This window comes from Portunus trituberculatus, chromosome 40, assembly GCF_017591435.1.
Source record: "Portunus trituberculatus isolate SZX2019 chromosome 40, ASM1759143v1, whole genome shotgun sequence".
NCBI classification, from domain to species: domain Eukaryota; kingdom Metazoa; phylum Arthropoda; class Malacostraca; order Decapoda; family Portunidae; genus Portunus; species Portunus trituberculatus.
In genome coordinates, this window is record NC_059294.1 from 26589472 (window position 1) to 26606971 (window position 17500).

At 41.4% G+C, this 17500-nt stretch overlaps 2 protein-coding genes across 2 annotated transcripts in view; both read right to left on the reverse strand.

The window, feature by feature from the left end:
* Window positions 1–1729: 1729 nt before the first annotated feature.
* LOC123515887 lies at window positions 1730–3132 on the reverse strand. The gene is made up of 4 exons (XM_045274770.1): window positions 3000–3132; window positions 2758–2836; window positions 2155–2293; window positions 1730–2017 (listed from the first exon to the last, which is right to left on the reverse strand). Exons 1-4 carry the CDS (start codon window positions 3130–3132, stop codon window positions 1730–1732), a joined length of 639 nt encoding a protein of 212 aa, XP_045130705.1.
* A 7650-nt stretch (window positions 3133–10782) lies between these two features.
* Window positions 10783–17500, reverse strand: part of LOC123516297 (troponin C, isotype gamma) — a 7903-nt gene continuing 1185 nt past the window's right edge. The window contains exons 2-6 of the mRNA XM_045275572.1: window positions 14682–14709; window positions 13857–14000; window positions 13130–13249; window positions 12753–12884; window positions 10783–12051 (exon numbers count right to left, since the gene is read on the reverse strand). Of these exons, the coding sequence (XP_045131507.1) occupies window positions 12026–12051; window positions 12753–12884; window positions 13130–13249; window positions 13857–14000; window positions 14682–14709 (450 nt within the window). The 3' untranslated portion in view covers window positions 10783–12025. The remainder of the gene's footprint in view (window positions 12052–12752; window positions 12885–13129; window positions 13250–13856; window positions 14001–14681; window positions 14710–17500) is intronic.

Consider the following 17500-nt stretch of genomic DNA (forward strand, 5'->3'; position numbering starts at 1 on the left):
AAGATTGTTCTATATAGGAAAAATCACAAATACATAAAAAGTAGATAGACTATACTATCTGCACTAAAATCTTTAGAACGGTAAAACTAATGTCTTAAAACGACAATGAGTAAAATTATATAAGAAAAATAAAACACTAAGTCTACAAATAATCAAAATAAATTAAAAACATAGTAAAACAAGAAAAACACTTAATTTGTACAATAGTTATGGAGTACTAAACTGTTGCACTAAAAGTGGCGTAGCAACTGTCGTTTAAAAGAAGAAGCGGTGGCGGCATTCCTGAGACAAGCGGGAAGGCTATTCCACAGGCGTGGCGCGGCCACCAGTGCTGAGCGAGCCCCAGTGTGTGTGTTAGTGTGAGGGATATACAGTTGATTCTGTTGTCTGGTAGGAAGAAGCCGTAGATCACTGAGTTTTGGTAGGGGAAGAATATGGTGCGGAATTCTCTCATTCAAAATGTTATAAGTCATTACACATAATTCATATTTATATTTATATTCAATTCTTAGCCATCCAAGCTTTTTCAGGAAAGGAGTGACGTGGTCACGCCTAGTCCCTCCATTCAGTGCAACTTTAGCAGCAAAGTTTTGTACTTTCTGTACTCGTTGTAGCTGAGTTGCGTTAGTAGATCCCCATATTTTCATACCATAATTCACTGAGCTTAATACAAGGGAGTTTATAGCAATTGTTCTTGCATCAGAACTCAGGTAGTCTTTAATCCTATTTAGATAGACTAACGTACCGAAGCTCTTTCTGGTAATGTTATTTATATGTTTATCAAACGTCAAGTACTTGTCAAAATTTACTCCAAGATTATTTATCATATCTTTAGGGGCTATCTTACTTCCATCGACCTTTAAAAAAGTGTTTGGAGGTATCTTTGAAATATATGATCTGCTGCCTACAAACATGCACTGCGTTTTCTTAGTATTAAGCAATAGGCCATTTACGTTAAAATAATCTTTAGCAATTTTAAAGGTAGTAGCACTTCGGTACATTAGGTCATCAATATTGTCAATACTACCAGTGTGAATAAACTGGGTGTCATCAGCATATTGTACTACTATACAGTCAGAAATAAAATGTGTTAAGTCGTTAACATATATTAAAAACAAGATTGGGCCAAGCACAGATCCCTGAGGGACACCGTATGTAATTTCTAATTTATCAGAGAGAGTCTTTCCCATTCGTACACACTGTGATCTTTTGTTTAAATAACTATCAAACCAAAATTGTCAATTTTCAACTTATGCAGTTTATCTATTAGAATTTTATAGCTGACACTATCGAAAGCTTTAGACAGGTCGCATAAAGTGACAAGAGATATTTTACGTTTGTCAATATTGTCGAACAGTTTATTAGCAACTGTCATGAGCGCCGTTTCAGTCGATAGATGGCTTCGAAACCCATGTTGAGATTTACTTAATAAATTATTGGTTTCGAGATGTTTAGTTAGCTGAGATGCAATAACCTTTTCTAAAATTTTAGAAAGAGAGAGAGAGAGAGAGAGAGATATTGACCTTTGTTACCCTCTTTCTGTAGTGACCTGTTCCTCTCATACAACACAAACGTTCGCGAGCAAGCGAGAGCGCACACGTAAATACACAGACACACACACACACACACACACGCCTACCCTATGGCGCATCTCCACTCGGTCACGCCTCGCGAGTCTCCATGCAGGCTGCCTTTCTGTGCCAAGTAACTCCCAGCAAGAGGCATCGACCTATCGCAGCCATGAGTTCTTTGGTCGTCCCTTTGGCCTCCTCCATGCTGGGTTATCCCTTTCGGAGACAACACGATATGCTGGATCGGCTTCTGGGTAGCGTGCCACATGCCCATATAGTCGCAGTGGGCGTTGACGATCTATGCTGGTAATCGGCCTCGAATCAGTCTCAAGGAGGAATCGCTGGTTTGACACAAAGTCATACCAGCAGTACCCCATGATCATGCGAAGGCATCTTGTACCAAAAACATCAATTCGCCTCTTGAGGTGGGTGTTCAGTGTCCATGTCTCACAACCGTAGAGTAAGACAGGGATCACTAGCGACTAGAAGATTAAAATTTTCGTCCTTTTGCACAAGTACCGACATGCCAAATACTCGTGTTGAGCGAGTCCATAACGCCGTGGGCCAGGCCAATCCACTGTACAACTTCCTGGCTCGACCAACCGTCGTTACGCACTACACTGCCAAGGTATTTGAGGTTTTCCGAGATCTTAATGTCCTCGCCACACGCATGGACGGACTGTAGTTTCATCCAGTAAACCTCCAAACACCTGAACCTTGGTCTTGGGCCAGGAAACCTGGAGTCCCAATTACCATTATCATCATTATTGTTATTATTATCATTATTCATATTATCATTATCGTTATTATTATTATTATTATTATTATTATTATTATTATTATTATCATTATTATTATCATTACTATTATTATCAATATTATTATTATTATTATTGTTATTATCATTATCATCATTATCATCATTGCTATTATCAATATTAAATTCTCTCTCTCTCTCTCTCTCTCTCTCTCTCTCTCTCTCACACACACACACACACACACACACACACACACACACACACACACACACACACACACACATATGTCTTTGGGTATGCAAGTACACTGACTTACTGAGCGAGAATGAACAAAGGTACTCAGTAAGTTTGGGGACCAATTTTCTTGTGTCTCAATTGGTTTGGGGACCAGTTGTCTCGGGTCTCAACTGTCTTGGGTCACAACTTACTTGGTGATCGACTTTGTAGAGTCACAATTGAGTTGTGGACCAGGTGACCTGAGTACCAATCGCGTGGGGACCCATTGACCTGCACCCACTTAGCTCACCAAATGTTTTTCACGTCACATTACGTGCTGGTATTGAGTACTCCCAGATGTTTCTCACGTCACATGACGTTTTTACAAATATACGATTTCTGCGATAATCATTTGTCTTGCATAGGCATTAGTTAGTTTCCTGGGAGTGTTTACGTTTCTCTAGAAGGTGCAGGAATTCTGTGTACTCTCCTGCTGCCAGAGCTTTCTTTATAGTCATGGAGAGTAGACTCTCTTCATGGAGTCCTGTTTTGAAGAGTTCCACATGCTGATACGATTCTAAAATCATGAACAGTAAAAGACTTTAAATATGTAAATCGAAATAGAAAACGATGCGAGTTTCCACGATAACTATGCGATTTCAGTCTCAACGAGAACACATTTTTAGTAACCTCTCAGGGTGCCCTGTATGCAATGTATCACTTAACGGGTTAGTGAAGGGTTCATATTTATCATGTTTTCAGCTTCCTTGACAATGACTCAACCAGAGCGGGGTTAGCAAGCAGGCTTGCCGAGAAAAAGACGGAAGAGAAGCGTATAATGAATAATAATTGCAACACTTACAATAACGATGATAATAATTATAAAAATAATAATAATAATAGTAATAATAAAAAAATAATAATAATAATAATAATAAAAAGAAAATGAACCATACACTATAACACTTTCCACAGCGGCGGATGACAACAGGATCAGAGCAGCCGTCATTCAGCTCAGCCGGTGAGTCGTGCTGTCCAAATCCTCTCACACCCTAAGCGCCGAACGCTGGCCACGCTGGAAGCTTACGTGATGTGCTTCATGTGGTGATAATGAAGCGTTCCATAATCTGCTTTACAGTGTCTAGTTTAATGTGGCAATAAAGTTTTACGTAGGTGCTGTAAGTAATTCATAAATAGAGTAATACCTCTGTCGCTGCTGATCCTCCATCCTGATGAAAATTGTTCTTTACTTTTGACTGATCAACTTACTCAAAAGGTTCCGCTCACTGCACCTGTCCCTCCTGGCCCATACTCAGTCCTGCATCCTGAACAGTGCGTCCCTTCCATTCCCTCTCATCTGCGTCACCTCCAGCACAATCTGTCCCTCTCTTTCTCTTCCCTCTCTTCCACTACCCCTCCTCCTCCAACTTCTCGAACTCCTCCAATTACCAATTCAATGACCAGTTTTGCAATTACCTCTTTCAATGTTTCTTTACTCTTTCCTCCATCACATCCTATTCTTCTTCTCCCACCTTTCCACCATTCACCATTCCATTCTCCATGATCTCCTTCTCTCCCTTTTAACTACTGATTCACGTCCACGCGTAGGTTCGAATCCCACCACGTACAGCCTTAAAACACTTTGCCATTTGTCGAGTGGTTTAAAGTTACCTACATATCACCATGATACCCAGGTTCTAGGTGGTTACACTCAAGATGAGCTTGGGCGGTGATATGGGGCCTAATATGGGTACCACTATAAATAAAATTGCCTGCGCCACTAATGGGCGGAAGCTGAACAGCGCTTCCCATACACTCTTCAAGTGTGCCTACAGGCGCTATAGGCCTTACCGTAAAAAAAAAAAAAAAAAACTTCAACCCCCTCGTCTCCTCCTCTCTTCAGAACACCCCGCCTTTCTTCTCCTTCCCTACCACCACCACCACCACCACCACCTCCCTTACCCGACTTTTTCCTTCCCGTTGCCTCTATCCGCCACTTACAGACTACATCATCGCATATGCAAACTCATAATCGCTTTATCCTTTGATATTATTGGTTTATTCATTGATATAGTTCAATAACATGGTTGGTGCAAAGAATAAGGGAAGTTTTCTTTGTCTTTGCATTTTCTTGATATAATGATAATACAAGCTAGAAACACAACAAAGCTTAGAAAAATGTCTTGATATTGGAATTGTCTCAAAATATAAAATTCTTTTGGAAAAATACGTCAAGTTGATTGAAAGAGCAGCAGAGATAGCGTTTCGTGGAACATTACACTGAATTTCGATTGTTGTTCAGGAAACACAACCAAGCTTACAGGAAACAAAATGCCTTATTGAATCTCCTTGTCGCTACTTAGAAACGTTAAGACTTATTGAAGAGGAGAGCAGTCAAGGAAGCGCTTTGTTGATAATCATGCTAAGAATGTTAGTCTGGAAACACAACCTGATTATCATATTTTGTAATTAAAAATATGTAAGACGACATAGAAACAACCTGAACCTTAACCTTGTCACTGCATAATACCTCACCACATAATACAGAGTCTTGGCATGGTAACATCGCTAGTCTACCTCTACTCCGTAAGATAAGCACAGGCACACATTATCATTCACCCCCATGAACAAAATCATCTGAGTTCATGAAAAGAGAATAATATAAAGAAGGAAATACAACAGCAGCAAACACTTACCGCTGCTCGTCCTTTTAATCTCGTTTTGAATCTTGGCATTGATTTCTTTTTTTCTAGAACTTGTTTTGTTTTATTTCTGCGTACACTAATGTCCAAAAATTTCTGTGGAAGAGAATAGGAGTTTGTTGCGATGTGTTTTCTTGCCATTTACAGAAAAAAGTTAAGCTGAAACCACCTTTTACATTTTACTTCACTTACTTCATTTACTTTCCATTTTGAGATAATGATATTGTCACGCGATGAGGACCACAGCACTGACAGTTCTCTTGAAACTATAACAAGATATAACTTGGAACACACTTTACTGTTCTCCTCTGTAGGAACTAGGAACTGTGAGAAACGAGACCGCTGCTCGACTCGCCTCTTCGGCTATATAGCTATTACGCATTAATCTTAGAATAGATCAACATCCTTTGTTGTCGAGTCATCTTAATGGATGCCATACATACGAAGAATACCATTGCAGTGCGAAGGAAATACTGTTCAATTTTGTAAACTACAAAAAGAAAAATGGCTCGGCTCGCTTTTGCCCTAAGCAATGAGCAGGAGATATGACGCAGCGAGAATGTCCGTCTCCTCCATCTGGCGGTGACTAAAGACTGTACTTTCTTGGAATACCACAGTCTTCCTCGTTGTCTGCAGATTAGAGTCATGATTTACTCGCGAAGAATGTTTACTGTGCTATGAATAACAAAAGACAGCTTGATCTTTAAAATTTCAACATCGAAAATCTCTCGCTGCTGACTGAGCGACGTGCAGGAGACGAGACGCGGCCTGTTCACCTAGCCTTCCTCCGCCAATGGATGACTTATCTCGGAAAAAAGATCATCGTCATCTGGGGACCATTATAGGAGGTACAATTGTGAGACATGTCACTGTTCTGGCAATGAATAACAAAATGCTGGCCATGTCTATAATTAGGACAAAGAAATTCACTCGCTGATGGAGGAGACGACACGCAAATTTGTCCTGTTCTCCTCACTTCGCCCACGATTTAAGACTTCACTTTCTTGGACTAACAAAACTTCCTTCGTTATTTGAGGACTGATAGGTAGTATATACTGACGATAAATATCACTGTGCTATGAATGACAAAATGCTCTCTGACTTTTGTAATTACACAAGTTGACCACCTCGTTGGAGACTCGTGACTGACTGTTGAGGAGACGGGACGCAGCTTGAGTTGCCATCTCACTTCCCGCCGTCGATAACTAAAGAAAAACACTTTCTTGGAATTGCACAGCTTCCTTCGCTCTCCGGGGAGTGTTAGATGGTATTCTTACGAAGGACATCACTGTGGTCTGAAATGCTGTTCGATTTTCTAATCTACAACATGTTGCTGCCCGTGGCTCTGCATCATCGTCCTCAGGTGCCAGATGGCAATATACAGTATTGGAGCAAACCAGCTCCTTTTGTTAGCTTGTAATTTCTAATGACGGAAAAATGGAAATTACTCCATTAAGCGCCGCAACAGCTTAGGTCATATGGCACCTCTAAGGTTATCGGGAGAACGCTACATCTCCCACCGGGCAACTAGGTTTAGAAAGGATTCGAACACGAGCCGCCTTGACCAACTACGCCACCCAGCCCTCTGACCTGTGTGCATATGATTATAATGATAACTATTGCCTTTACGGTGCGGAACAGTGCCGGTACTCTTGTGCCAACACACGGAAGCTGGCCATACGAATCGTCTACCTTTATAACTACCACTTTTTCTCACGTCTCTCCTCTTTCACTCCTCTATATTCTTGCATTGTAGCTCCTCCACCCTCCCCACTACCCTACTCCGCCTATCACCTCACTCCTTCACTCTGCCTAGCATGGAGTTAAGCCTGATTAACCTCTACTGTAGTGAGCATGATGCACCTCCACTAATGTTGAATGAACCCATAGTCAGCTTGTGACAGGCAGACATCACTGCAGCGTGGAGCTGAGTGAGGCGGCTGAGCCTATCAGCTGCTTGCTGCGAGGCGACGCTAAGCCAATCAGAAGAGTACTTGCATAATTTGTGTTATTACATCTTTTGTACCGAAGGTGTCCATGTTCTGACACCCTGTTTAGGATAAGCAAGGAACAGAGCCATGGCTCCCCAAACATCACGCGTGATGGATGAGGAGGAAGACACCCGAGGTGGCGGCGGCTGCTTCGGGTGGCTCTGCAAACTCTTCCGGCGAAAAAAGCGCGAGCGCCGCGCCAAGCGCAAGGAGGCCGAGCCCTCCTTGACGCCCACCGACAGCGACGACGTTCCCTCCACTCATCTCCAAAACAAGCGTGTCACGGAGATGAGTGAAGGGAACGTTCCCGATGTGGGGGAGGAGCGGCAGAAGGACGAGGAGCAGAAGCCCAGGGTCGCCGTGACCTGGGCTGAGGAAGTCGATGAAGCGGAGGAGAAAGGACTGGACGTGTTCGCGCCCGAGATTAGTTGCCTCCCCCACACTGCGTCCGTCCACTGCGAGACAAGCGCCTCACCAGAAAATGAGGCTGCAGCGCCAGCGACCATGAGCAGGATGAGCGCCTGCCAGAAACGACGGGCACGCCGCCGGGCCCTCCGCGCAGCGATAAAAGCCTCGGCAGAAAACGAGGCGGCCGCGATGCCCGAATCTCGCGCCTCATCAGAAAATGAGGCAGCGTCTACGACAAATAGCGAGGAACCTCCGGCACACGACACGCGGGTGTCTGGGAGCGACGAGCCTCCCTTCATGACAAGCGCTACGAGGCGGCGCAAGGCCCGCCGCAAGGCCATATCCGCGAGGATTAGGAGCGAGGCACGGCTTGCCGCAACCACCGACCAGCCGAGCGTTTGGCCCTCACCCTTCGTCTGGGTGTATGGGAGCGACGGGCGCCCCTTCCTTACCACGTGGGAGAAGGCTGCGTACGGCGCCTTCCACGCGCAGCGGCACGGCTAGGGATCGAACTGAGCGTTTGCGTAACACTGCCGCACGTAACACCGAAGACTCGTTCACTCCGCAACACAGCGTTTTAGCGTTAACAGCGTCTTGAATCTTTCTCCGCGTCACAACCGATCCGTTTTCTGAACCGTTTTATCAACACACTTTACATGTTCATCAATCATCATTATGTTTGTTTGTATCTTCCATTGTTTTCGTATATTCGTTACTAATATTTCTCTTGTCTGTGTATGACATGTTAGTGAAGAGTGCGGGGGAATTAGTGAGCCTGAATGGTCTTTTATTGTAATGCTTGCTATTCAATTGTCAAGAAAGTTACTGTATATATGTATGTATGTGTGTATGTATGTATGTATGTTCCGTGAGAGTGGGTAGTGGTGTGTTTTTTGACAGAAGCCGTGTTGAAATGATGGGGTGAGGTTGTAGAGCTTTGTATTTTATGATAATTGAAGTTAAGTTTATAGTTTGTTTTTACAGAGTCCATCCAGTGTACTTACTGTGTTCTGTGATGTTTTATGCCCAATGTTGGAATCTTTTCATTGTGCCGCTGTATTTTATTGTATTACTACATTTTGTTTTGCTGTAGCTGTTGTTAGAGGTAGAAACGTGTTTTCTCATTGCTTCTGTTATCGAACTGGTCCATTGTTGCAGTGTTGTGTCTAAGTCTTGTTTAGTCACAGTGTGTTTGTAGGTTGGCATTATTTCCTTGTATTTCATGAATGAATTTCTCCCATGTAACAAGTTTTAGATTTAGAGTTGGTGGTTAGGGTGTCGTTATGTTATGGCGCGTGTAGTGATTAGTGATGTTCATCCTTGGAGCAGTGTCAAAGGGGGTCATGGTGCCAGGTTTTCTTCCTGTGTTATGGTATCGTTGGTTACTATAATGTCAGGTATAGATGCTTGTGTACTCGTGTGGCCATAGAATGTGTTAAAATTAGCTCCCTGATGATTTATATCCCTGTGGTGTGCCTGGCGCATAAGTCTCCTATCATGTAAGTTGGTGCGGTCTGCTAGGATTATTAGGGCCGTGTATGTTGTGGTTGTGGTCAGTAATATGGCTGTATCAAAGTCATGTGCAATTGTATGCATTATAACACACACACACACACACACACACACACACACACACACACACACACACACACACACACATTATAATGATAAATACATTATAATGATAAATACTCGTACTAGTGTCCTGGCACGCCTGAGCAAGAATAGTCTAGTTTATGCATTGCTGTTGATTGCAAAACGCCAGCACTTGCCATGGTAAGCGAAATTTCTCGCTATTGGCCTTCTTCATATATTATATATTTTTTTCAGTGATTTGTCGTTGATCATCGTTGAATGTTTGGAGATTGCTCAGAGGAGAAAGAAACAAGAAGAGAGGTGGAAGACAAGTGGAGGTTAATACTGTGTAGTAGAGAGTACAACACGGATCTGTTGGAATCGATATCGCCGATACCGCCGAAGAGGTAGTGGTATCAAAGCCATTGAGTGGCATCGATAACAGACAGAAACGATTCCAGTGACTAACTATTTCATCAAGTACTCGAGTGTACACGTAAGTACACTGACTGAGCGAGAATGAACAAAGGTACTCGGTAAGTTTGGGGACCAATTGTCTTGAGTCTCAACTGGTTTGGGGACCAGTTTGTCCTGGTCTCTCACTCACTCACTCACTCACTCACTCTCTCTCTCTCTCTCTCTCTCTCTCTCTCTCTCTCTCTCTCTCTCTCTCTCTCTCTATCTATCTATCTCTCTCTCTCACTTCTTTGGGTATGTAAGTACACGTAAGTACACTGACTCACTGCTCGAGAATGAACAAAGGTACTCAGTAAGTTTGGGGACCAATTGTCTTGGGGACCAGTTGTCTCGGGTCTCAACTGTCTTGGGTCTCATTTGACTTGGTGATCAACTGTCTAGAGTCACAATTGAGTTGTGGACCAGGTGACCTGAGTACCAATCGCTTGGGGACCAATTGACGTGCACCCGAAGATGCAACACATTTATTTGTTACTATAAACGTTTACAACAGGAATTCATGATAAGAAATAAAGGAAAGGAAAGCAAAGAAATAAAATCATAATGACTTTATTTACATTTCGGTAACTTAAAGGCAACCGGACGTTTTTCTAAGAGTATTTTATTGTTCTCGCAGTGAATCAAATAAGTTGAAAAAATACATAAAATTTGTCTTGTTATAATGTCATCATCCCATATTTCTATTTCAAAAAAATTTTCAGAATTAAAAATAGTGTTTTCTTTTTTCCATTGTGTGTATGTGAGGTGTGTGTGTGTGTGTGTGTGTGTGTGTGTGTGTGTGTGTGTGTGTGTGTGTGTGTGTGTGTGTGTGTGTGTGTGTAATTCACTGTTTGATCTGCTGCAGTCTCTGACGAGACAGCCAGACGTTACCCTACGGAACGAGCTCAGAGCTCATTATTTCCGATCTTGGGATAGGTCTGAGACCAGGCACACACCACACACCGGGACAACAAGGTCACAACTCCTCGATTTACATCCCGTACCTACTCACTGCTAGGTGTGTGTGTGTGTGTGTGTGTGTGTGGAGAGAGAGAGAGAGAGAGAGAGAGAGAGAGAGAGAGAGAGAGAGAGAGAGAGAGAGAGAGAGAGAGAGAGAGAGAGAGAGAGAGAGAGAATAAAAGACTGAATGTAATTTTTTTCTTACAATCTTATTCTATAAATTCTTTTTTATTATTTTTACAGCATTGTTTTATATTCCTTAATCAATTTGAAACGAAAACAAAGTAGACAAATAAATCAACGAATAAAACAAAATGAGATAGGGAAAAATAAATTAATTATAACATAAAAGTAATAAGATTCTTGATGGAACAGAAATAAAGGAACAGTCTAACAGAGAAATAATACCCCCAAAATAACCCCAAAGATAACTACAGCAATCTAATATAATACCAATCAAATGAGAGAAAAAAAAAAAACAGTATAAGTAAAACAGAAATAATAATGATAACCCACATTTTTTAATAAGATGTACTGAAACGAAACAATGTTCATACAAATTGCAATACAACATTAACTACGTCACTAAAGGCGTTTTCAGTAGTGGCACGGGAGGGGAAAAACGGAGTCAAATGGAGTCAAGTTTCAGGAAACATTTACAAACACTTCTTCAAAACTTTGCTTTCATTTGACCCCGTCTGGCAAACGCTTTTCAGCCAATCATACGATGACGTACTCTTGACGTTTTTCATCGTACGAGGCATATACGTCATTGTACGTCTAAGATCTGATGTCGTACGTCCTTCGTTCTGCGTGTCTTTTTTTGCACTGAAATGCTCCAAATCATTAGAACAGTCGAATGCAGTAGCAGAAAATGGCCTGTATGACCGTCAGGGGCGTCGCAGTAAAAAAAAAGAGCTGTAATGTGACCCAGCATTAAACCACTGTACATCTTCCAAGGACTGAAGACCTGCTGTTTTTGAGGAGCATTGGGTTGCTCGGCCCTCGGTATATACAAATGATGAAGCACTAGTGACCAATAATACTCCTCATCAAGGAATAAATCTCCAAACTCCTCTGTCTTGCTGCTGCTGTTTATATCTTGACTACAAGGCTCGCTCAGGCGAATGATGTGTACGATAACATCTCCCAGGGATTGAGATCACGGTTGTCTGGCAGCATTGACGGTGTTGTGTTCACTGTTCAGTGCGGACCCAAACGCATTTGCTCTTTCCGTGACTCTACTGAAAACCCCTCAAGCAAGGGACGATACATTGACATTTCTACCTCATCTATTGAACTTCAGGACGTGCTCAAATCTTTAGCTATGCTCCCAGATACCTGAGTGAGGCTGGCGGTTCCTGCATGGTTCACTGACACCCGCGCCTCTACCCAGCCATCATGTCCATAAATTCTGAAAACAAGGAGAGGAACAAGTGATGAGAGTGACATTTAGTGAGTCTCTATTCTTAAACGCTTTGCTTTCTCTACTTTCCAAAGGCTTTAGTTCCTTTTTCTAAGGGTATTTTTTATGGTTCCGATGATGGATGGACAAGATTTACAGATTATCACAATGAGAGACTGTCTTAAAAATCCTGCTATTCGTCATAATGGCCTTCAAAAACTGTCAATGTGAGAGAGCAAGGCGTTTTTTAATACGGGAGTAAAACTTGAATGGAAGATGATTTTACTCACCATCTTTTTCTCTCTTATGGGTTTGCTTTAATTTTCTTTCTCTCTCCAGCTTTACTTTTCAGTTTATTTGTAGTTCTCTTTCATTCTCCTCTTTGCTCTCTCCTTTTCTATGTCTATATCTAAAGCTTTATTTTTTACCTTCCTCCTTTCCTATGTTTTCCTCCTTTATTTTTTTTTCTCTTCCTAAGCTTGTTCATATCTATTACTTAATCTGTTTCTCCTCTTCCTATACCTCCTTACTCTGTTTCTCCTTTCATTCGTTGTACGTTCCTTATTTAATCTTCCTTGTCCTCTTCGCTCTTCCAAACACTATTTTTCATATAAAGAAGTAAAATACAACAGGAAAATGCGACTTCTCTCTCTCTCTCTCTCTCTCTCTCTCTCTCTCTCTCTCTCTCTCTCTCTCTCTCTCTCTCTCACCGTCGAAGTCCAGTGTGCCAGAGCCGTCCTCGTCCACTTCTTCAATAATCCCATCAAGTTCCTCTTCCGTCAGTCTGTTGTCTAATTCACGCAGAATTTCCTTCAGTGTGTCCGTGGTGATGTACCCGTTACCTGGACACGAAACAAAGGAACACTGAAAAGGACATTCACTAGTCAAACACTTCCTTAATTTCCATCCACTCTCATCCTCTCCAAGTCCCGAGAAAAGGCGATTAAATTTCCTCATTTGCTCTTAAGTTTTTCATCTTTCACTGTCATTGCTCTCCATTTCTCCCTCTTATATTTCTCGCCCTCTTCTCCTCCATCATATACATTATTCTCGCCCTCTCCAAGGAAGAGCTCCCAGCACCACGCACCTCCCTTGTCATAGATGCGAAATGCCTCACGCAGCTCCTCCTTCAGTGCCTCCTCGTCCTCTTCTATAAGGAACTTGGCTGCCAACTCCACAAACTCCTCAAATTCTAGCTCCCCGGAGCCTGAAGAAGGAAATAATGATAATAAAAAAAAAATTCAGATAAATACAAGTAAAAGTGTTTAGAGATTATAGGAAATTAAACTTTATATCTTTACATTTACTTTTTTTGTAGGGACAGCACCGGCCAAGGAAAACAAAACAGCAGTATTAAAGAAAATGAATAGACAAAAGGCCTACAGAGAAGCCGATCCCAAATAATAAGTCAGAGAACCATCCAAATCGACTATTAAAAGAACTCATAAAGAAAGTATGTGTGAGAGAGAGAGAGAGAGAGAGAGAGAGAGAGAGAGAGAGAGAGAGAGAGAGAGAGAGAGAGAGAGACGGGGGGGGGCGAGTGGCGGGAGAGACTCGACAACACTGAGAAAACGGACACAAGAGAGGCACAGTCACAGCTTCCTTGGTCACAAATACAAACAAACATAAATGAGAAGGATACCCCTCACAGGTAGACTTCGGGACTTATTCGACCGTCTTGCTAGTCGTGGCCCAAACAACAATAACAACAACAACAACAAAATAAGAAGGAACACCAAAGAAAACTGAACAGGTGAATGGTACACTGTGGTAAAATTAATTAAGCATGCCAGGCAGCCAGGACTTTCCCTCACCATCTTCGTCCGTCTCCGCTATTACTTCTTGTAGGTTCTTCTCCGAGATCTTGACGCCCATCATTCTCAGGATCACCCCGACTGTCTCCGGAGTGATGTACCCCTTGCCGTCTGTGTCGAACGAATCAAACGCCTTCTTCAGAGCTGCGACAGACACGAACAGAGAGAGAGAGAGAGAGAGAGAGAGAGAGAGAGAGAGAGAGAGAGAGAGAGAGAGAGAGAGAGAGAGATTTAGCGATAGCACACACACACACACACACACACACACACACACACACACACACACACACACACACACACACACACACACTTGGAACAGTTTGAGTGAGGAAGTGGTGTCAGCAACGAGTGTGCATAGTTTTAAAGAAAAATTGGATAAGTGTAGATATGGAGACGGGGCCACACGAGCATAAGGCCCAGGCCCTGTAAAACTACAACTAGGTAAATACAACTAGGTAAATACACACACACACACACACACACACACACACACACACACACACACACACACACACACACACACACACACACCACGTAGTGTAGTGGTTAGCACGCTCGACTCACAATCGAGAGGGTCCGGGTTCGAGTCCCGGAAAGCGGAAAGGCAAATGGGCAAGCCTCTTAATGTGTAGCCCCTGTTCACCTAGCAGTAAATAGGTACGGGATGTAACTCGAGGAGTTGTGGTCTCGCTTTCCCGGTGTGTGGAGTGTGGTGTGCTCTCAGTCCTACGAGTTCTGAGCTCTTTCCGTAGGGGAAAGGATGGCTGGATGATCAGCAGACGACCGTGGTGAATAACACACACACACACACACACACACACTTACCTCCCAGTTGCTCTTCGTCGAGTGAATCCTGTAAAAAAAATAGATAGATAATATAAAATAGATAAGTGAAAATAAGAAATATATTTATCTTTTTTTTTGCACTTCTTCCATTGTTACTTCCTCTTCTTCTTGACCATACATTCAAACTCTTTCCTTCTCTTCACTATCTATTTGTATTTTTTTTTGTTTCTTCTCTTCCTTCCTCCTGTTTCTTCTGCATATATGTCCAATAGATAATTTGTCGTCTCTCTCTCTCTCTCTCTCTCTCTCTCTCTCTCTCTCTCAAACCTAGGTAATAAACATCCATTTTTAAACACTGACAGTTCCTATCTCTTTTTTCTCCTCTTACCGTTACTCCTCTTCCTTCTCCTCCCCCTCCTTTTCCTTCTCCTCCTATTCCTTCTCTCCTGTATGAATATTGTCTGAACGCTAATTTCTCAATCATAGTCATTCTCTTTTTCCTATCCCTTCCTTCATCTGCTTCTTACTCTTACTCTTCTTCCTCCTCCTCTTCCTTTTTCTCACCCCATATACCTCACTCTGCAACGCTTATTTCTAAATTATCACCATCCTTGTCTCTCTCATACAATTTTTCTCTCCTGTTTCTCTTCTTCCTCCTCCTTCTCATCACCCTTGTCTTTCATTTTCCTTCTTCTCGCTCACATAATTAATTCCTAGTCAGCCATTCCCGAACCATATTATTATCGGTTTCCTCCTTCCCTTCTGCCCTCCCTTCCTCTGTCCCTCCATTCCTTCCTTCCTCCTCCTATACGTCTCTTACGCAAGCTCAGTACTAAGTCTCGACGCTACCTTGTTACTTCTTACCATGCTCTGTTTCAACATGCAAATTGCTTATACTCTTTGCATGAACCAGAGCAGAAAGCAACGATAACTGTCTACCTCTACTGTTTTCCGAAGGCTTTTGTTGAAGGTATTATTGTTATTATTGTTATTATTATTATTATTATTATTATTATTATTATTATCATTATTATTATTATTATTGTTGTTATTTTTTCATATTGCTATTGATTTTTAATATTACTACTGCTACTGCTACCACCACCACTACTACTACTACTACTGCTACTACTACTGCTACTACTACTGCTGCTACTGCTACTACTACTGATGCTGCTTCTGCTGCTGCTACTATTACTGCTACTACTACTACTACCACTACTACTACTACTACTACTACTACCATTACTACCACTACCACTACTACTACTACTACTACTATTACTACCACTACCACTACTACTGCTACTACTATTACTGCTGCTGCTGCTGCTGCTGCTGCTGCTGCTGCTGCTGGTGCTACTACTACTACTACTGCTACTACTACTACTAAAACTACTATTACTACTACTACTAACACTACTATTGCTAATACTCCTACTACTACTACTATTACTACTAACACTACTGCTACTGCTTCTGCTACTACTGCTACAACTACTTCTTCTACTACTACTACAACAACAACAACTACTACTACTACTACTACTACTACTACTACTACTACTACTACTACTACTACTACTACTTCTACTACTACCGCTACTACTCTCATACATGGGCATGATTATGAAAAATGATTAGAATTTGATTTTGATTATGTTCTGGAATACTTTTTTGATTGTGATTAAATTATAATGACTTGTTTTTTTATTTTTTTTTATTATGATTTGATTATGATTACTTGAGTTTTGCTGTTTTCTATTACGATTTTTTTTTCTTTATGTGCGTGATTATGATGAGTTTATGCTTATAATCACATTTCACTGATTATTTACAAAAAGACACTGATTAAGTACGGTACATTGCCTAAATGGGTCGCAGATTTTATCTATTAGGTACACTTTTACTTATTTGAGCAAAGTAAAAAAAAAAAAAAAAAAAAATATATATATATATATATATATATATATATATATATATATATATATATATATATATATATATATATATATATATATACATAACTAAATCACATGCTACCTAATGATGGAGTTTGGAAAGAGTGCTGGGAGAAAAGAAAGAACTTATTACCTAGGAAATGAGGATATTAATAATAGGACAGAAGAAAAGGACCTGGGAGTAATCATTTCTAACAACATGCTGCTTGAAAAGCATATTAACAAGATCACACGGGAAATATCAGAGCACCATTTACATACATCGATGAAGATATGATAAAAAAGTTGATAACAACAATGATACCTCCGCGTTTGGAGTATGCAGCATTAGCGTGGTCACCAAATCTAAAACAAAGACATCAGGAAGCTGGAAAGAATCCAAAAAGCTGCAACAAAAATCCCTGCTTATCTAAATTAATATAGTTATGAAGAGAGGTTGGAAAAACTGGGATTAACAACACTGGAGGAAAGGAGGGAGAGGGGTGATATGATAGCACTATATAGGATAATGGAAGGGATAGACAAGCTGGACAGAGATGATCAAGTGAAACATGATATGAGGAACACCAGAGGACATAGAAGGAAACTGAAAATGAGTGATGCAGAAGAGACATGAAGAAATACAGCTTTCCTCACAGATGTATAGCAGCGTGGATCAAACTTGATGGTTAAACGGTGTGCAAAGGCTATATATGAATTTAAGCAAAATTTTATAGAGACGGATTTGGAATCATGATAGCACGAGCCTACTACTCGTAAAACAAATTAGTGTGGCTCTTTTCCTGTATCGCACAGCTAGGTAAACAACTAGATAAACACACACAGTAGTAGCCAGTTCCATGATTGATGCTCAGACATGTTTAAATAATATTACGTAGTCCTGTGGCTAGTCATTCT

What these genes read in the sequence shown, in the direction of transcription:
- LOC123515887 (XM_045274770.1), bottom strand. Translation starts at nt 3,132, where the DNA reads ATGATTTTAGAATCGTATCAGCATGTGGAACTCTTCAAAACAGGACTC. An exon ending in CCTGCACCTTCTAGAGAAAC is followed by an intron (nt 2,837 to 2,999) that starts GTAAACACTCCC and finishes AAGTGGGTGCAG; the next exon opens with GTCAATGGGTCCCCACGCGA. An exon ending in TCTACAAAGTCGATCACCAA is followed by an intron (nt 2,294 to 2,757) that starts GTAAGTTGTGAC and finishes TCCTGGCCCAAG; the next exon opens with ACCAAGGTTCAGGTGTTTGG.